A 4,115-nucleotide genomic window follows, 5' to 3' on the forward strand; every position below is an offset into this window, starting at 1 on the left:
TATAGATATGAGCATTTAAAAATTCTTACAAGTCTTACAAGAATATGTTACAAATCTTACGATTCTGCTTAGAATTTAGACATTGAATTTATTTAAGGGAAATTTTTTTAATGTCATGTCTTCTGACGTAACACACTATTTTATAACGTTTTGAATATTACAATTAATTTTTTAAATGTTTTAATTTATGTAGGCACAATCTATGAAAAAACGCAGACATTACAATGATTACACATATTATTAATATAACTATATAAACGCAGAAAAGATTTCTATAGAATTCTATATTTAGTAATTAGATTGACTTCTTTTTTTAATATAGAGAGAAAAGTTCTTTCACAATCGTGAATACTTGTTACTTCTTATATAGTAATGCAAATTCATGCAGTTACTAGCATGCTTCTATTTAGTAATGGTTTAATTAGATTGTGCAAAGATCTCTGTAAGAAATTACACAATTTGCATATTGCCGATTATACATATATAGACACATAAAGAAAAATGAAATAAATTTATACCATTTTTGCATAATTTATAATATCAACATGTTTTTTAACATTTATAATCAATAAAATAAAATTATGCTCATTGCTTAAAGTATAATAGAAAAATAATGAAGATTTACAATAGCTTTAAGCCAGTTTCGTCCGCTATTCAAAATTAAAGCCATTTTTTAATCACGCATTCTAATTGTAAGAATATCTTTTATGTTTTTATTCTTTACAAAATTGAAAGAAAATGCAATTCGATATTTAATATATCAAAAAAGTAATCTTACAGTTATAGCGAAAATTATCTAAGTTCAAAAATTGCTAAAATAGATAAATTTCTAGCAAATATTGCGATATTGGATATATTATATTTAATCATATAGATAACAGAAATAGAATTTAGATTCGTGCAAATTCTATGTGAATAATACATAATTTTCTATCAGATACAAAAAAACAGTTATAATTCTAACTGAAGTAAAATATTTAACTGAATAGTTTCTTACATAAAAAATTGTTTTGTTAAATAATATTACTACTTTTGTGAATTATCTATGACGTCCAATCAAACGTTATTCGGACAAAATCATCCGTAATACATGCATTTATACAAAATGTAAAAAAAGGTTATGAATATATTAGTTTCCACTTATTACATAAATTATCGCATATCACTTGAAATAACAATGTTCAAAGTATTTAAATGCGTATAAAAAGAGATAATAATAATATTAATCCGCGATTCAAAAATTCAATCAATTATCGGATTGCAAATAAGTAACAACTTTGCATATATGTACACGCATTCGAGTATAAGTTAAATGACATATAAACATCGAGTAAATTATGTTGCAAGAAGTAATAACGCGGAAGTAATGAAGCACTCAAACAACGTTATTTTGAGGTAGGTGCAGACCATGTTATAAATCGAAAGATGTAATATTTCATGTACTAACCAAAGCTAACACACTTGTTAGTTACGTAATCGAATAGGCTGACAATAACAGCGTTATTGTGATTGCACACTTGATATATTTTGCTTTCTAAAAGAACATGTACTTTTTCTTCCAATAGTTCAGGTCACTGGTCTTCTTATTAAGTACTGTAGTAATATGTTTACATCAACATATCGTGGAAAAATAAAATTAAAATTATATATATAAATTAATAATATAGCTCACTTAGAATAAATCAATATAAATAAATAGAAGAGCTACGAGCCAGTTAAAAATAAACTTAACATTTAATATTCTGAAATAAATATAAAAAAATACAATACAAACGTTTCGAGTTATTCTCAATGTTAAGACGCATTTAAAAAATTATAATATTACTTAAGTTATCGGATTTTCAAAATTACAATATTATACAAATTATCTAATAAAATTAAAAATGTTGTTTTATATATATATATATATATATATATATCGGATGTTCCTGTGTTTCATCTTATTTTCAAAAAATATGTGTAGTTCATTGAAATTTGTAATATAGAAATCGCTTAATGTGATTGACAAACGAGTGGTAATCTCATTTTTCCTCTTTGAAAAACTATTCTATTCATCAATAATTTCTTAACAGCTTATTTAGTCAATTGTTATATGTCGAATTAAAAAAAAAATGCAGTAGTTATTACAATCCGTATAAGCCATAATGTGCTATCAAGACAGAAAACAAGTAATTCACAGTATCAGATAACGCTTTGTTTTAAAGATAAAAAAATTCCGCATTTAATATCAAATTGTCAAATTAATCGTGAATAATAAATGCAAGTAAAATGTATAGAAACGTATATATGTTTATTAATCTAATAATACATTATTATATATACATTACAGGTAAACTTCATTTTATCTATTGTGTAAAATTCATATCTAATAAAAAAAAAATATAGCATCTTTGTATAATTCCTAAGTTTTTATCAAATCTAGTTTCGCATTCATTGTGTCTTTTTCTTTCTGTTTTCGATCAACATCCGCTAAAAAGTCTAATATCAAACGCATTACGTTTTCTGGAACAATCCTGAAGAAGAAAAAAAATGATAAATATTTCATCATGCTTTAATCAAAAGTAAACATTTATGAATTATATATAAAGCAATATAAATAAATGTAAATGTTAAATAGATGTGATCAAACAGATAATAACTGCGCGACTTTTGATTCCTGTATGTACCTGTTGATTACATTTAAAGAAAAAAGACATCGCGGTATTGAATATTCGGTATAGTTTCTTCGAATTGCTTTAATTATTTCACGGGCGGCGTACTCTGGTGTCACAACGCCAAAAATATAAGGAAACCTGTAATTCATTCTAGATTAAAGTTCATTTTTAATTTATTAACATCATGAATATAAAACAAGTATTCTTCATACACATTGTAATACGTAAAAAAGTACTCTATATAATATTATACGGACAAAAAAAACTCATTTTTTTTATACTTTTCTTATTATTAACTTACACTTAAAATAATCGGATTCTATAATCAACGTTTGATTTTGTATCTAATTAAATTTGATTTCAAAAGTGTATAAGTTTTTTTTCTGTTACGAGAAAAGAAAGACGTAATAAAGTTTTCTAACAATAAATAATACATCAAGATGTTTTACCATGTAACCTTAACCGTTTCTTTTTCAATATAATGTTAAATATATAAAAACTAGAAATCGCGTCGAAGATAGTGAATCATAGGTGCAATATTTTTTTCTAATCTCATTATTACTTCATGGATCAGACCGTTCCACTTACTGGGCGCTAATTACATTCCATACAATTACGCTATGTTGCAGTGGATAAAGACGACTCGTTTCGTAAATACAGTGTTCGCGTGCGAATCACCGCGACTAGGCCGGAAGATGTCTGCGCGGAAACGCTATTTCATCATAGATATCGACGATGTATACTCGTTAAAAAAATACTTGTTTAATTGATAGTCTGATGAGTACAATCCCATAATGAGTGAGATATAATTACATCACGTGGATATTAAATATGTACGTTTTTTTTTTTGCTATAATGTCTTACAGAAAATAATGTCTATTATTAATTCAATCTAAGTGTTTTTACCTGTATTTGGGATCCTTCGCTAATCCTGTATCAATATAGAATGGATATATCGTTGTGAAATGAATATTAGATTTTCTTTCATCTAATCGTACTTCCTCGTGAAGAGCCTCCATAAGGCCTACGAATTAAACTAATTAAAATTCTACTACAAATAAATAAAATTTTGACAAAATACCTCTTATAGCAAATTTTGATGAGCAATATGCCACTTTTTGCGACACTCCATAAATGCCACACATACTACTTATCGCTACTATGTGACCGCTTCCTTTCATCAACATCATAGGTAAAAATGCTTCTATTGTCTGTTTAAAATAAAAAAATTATTAACTTTATAAATTATCTTATACCTCGATAAAATCGTTCCTCAATTAATTTAATAAAAAGAAACTTAATGAATTCCTGATTAAAAAATACAAATAAGAATATTACATGATCTATTATTACGTAATCTATTGTATAGGAATATTACGTTATTAAACTTGAAGAGAGAGAGTGTGTGTGTGTGTGTGTGTGTGTGTGTGTGTGTGTGTGTGTGTGTGTGTGTGTGTGTGT

General features: G+C 26.1%; 1 protein-coding gene across 1 annotated transcript in view; it reads right to left on the reverse strand.

Moving 5' to 3' along the window:
- Positions 1–2,391: 2,391 nt before the first annotated feature.
- The window catches only part of LOC108746234 (short-chain dehydrogenase/reductase family 16C member 6-like), a 3,104-nt gene continuing 1,380 nt past the window's right edge, over positions 2,392–4,115 (reverse strand). Inside the window, exons 5-8 of the mRNA XM_018482874.1 lie at positions 3,736–3,865; positions 3,561–3,678; positions 2,667–2,792; positions 2,392–2,513 (exon numbers count right to left, since the gene is read on the reverse strand). Coding sequence (XP_018338376.1) covers positions 2,402–2,513; positions 2,667–2,792; positions 3,561–3,678; positions 3,736–3,865 — 486 coding nt within the window. The 3' untranslated portion in view covers positions 2,392–2,401. The remainder of the gene's footprint in view (positions 2,514–2,666; positions 2,793–3,560; positions 3,679–3,735; positions 3,866–4,115) is intronic.

This window comes from Trachymyrmex septentrionalis, unplaced genomic scaffold (genome assembly GCF_001594115.1).
Source record: "Trachymyrmex septentrionalis isolate Tsep2-gDNA-1 unplaced genomic scaffold, Tsep1.0 scaffold107, whole genome shotgun sequence".
Taxonomy (NCBI): Eukaryota; Metazoa; Arthropoda; class Insecta; order Hymenoptera; family Formicidae; genus Trachymyrmex; species Trachymyrmex septentrionalis.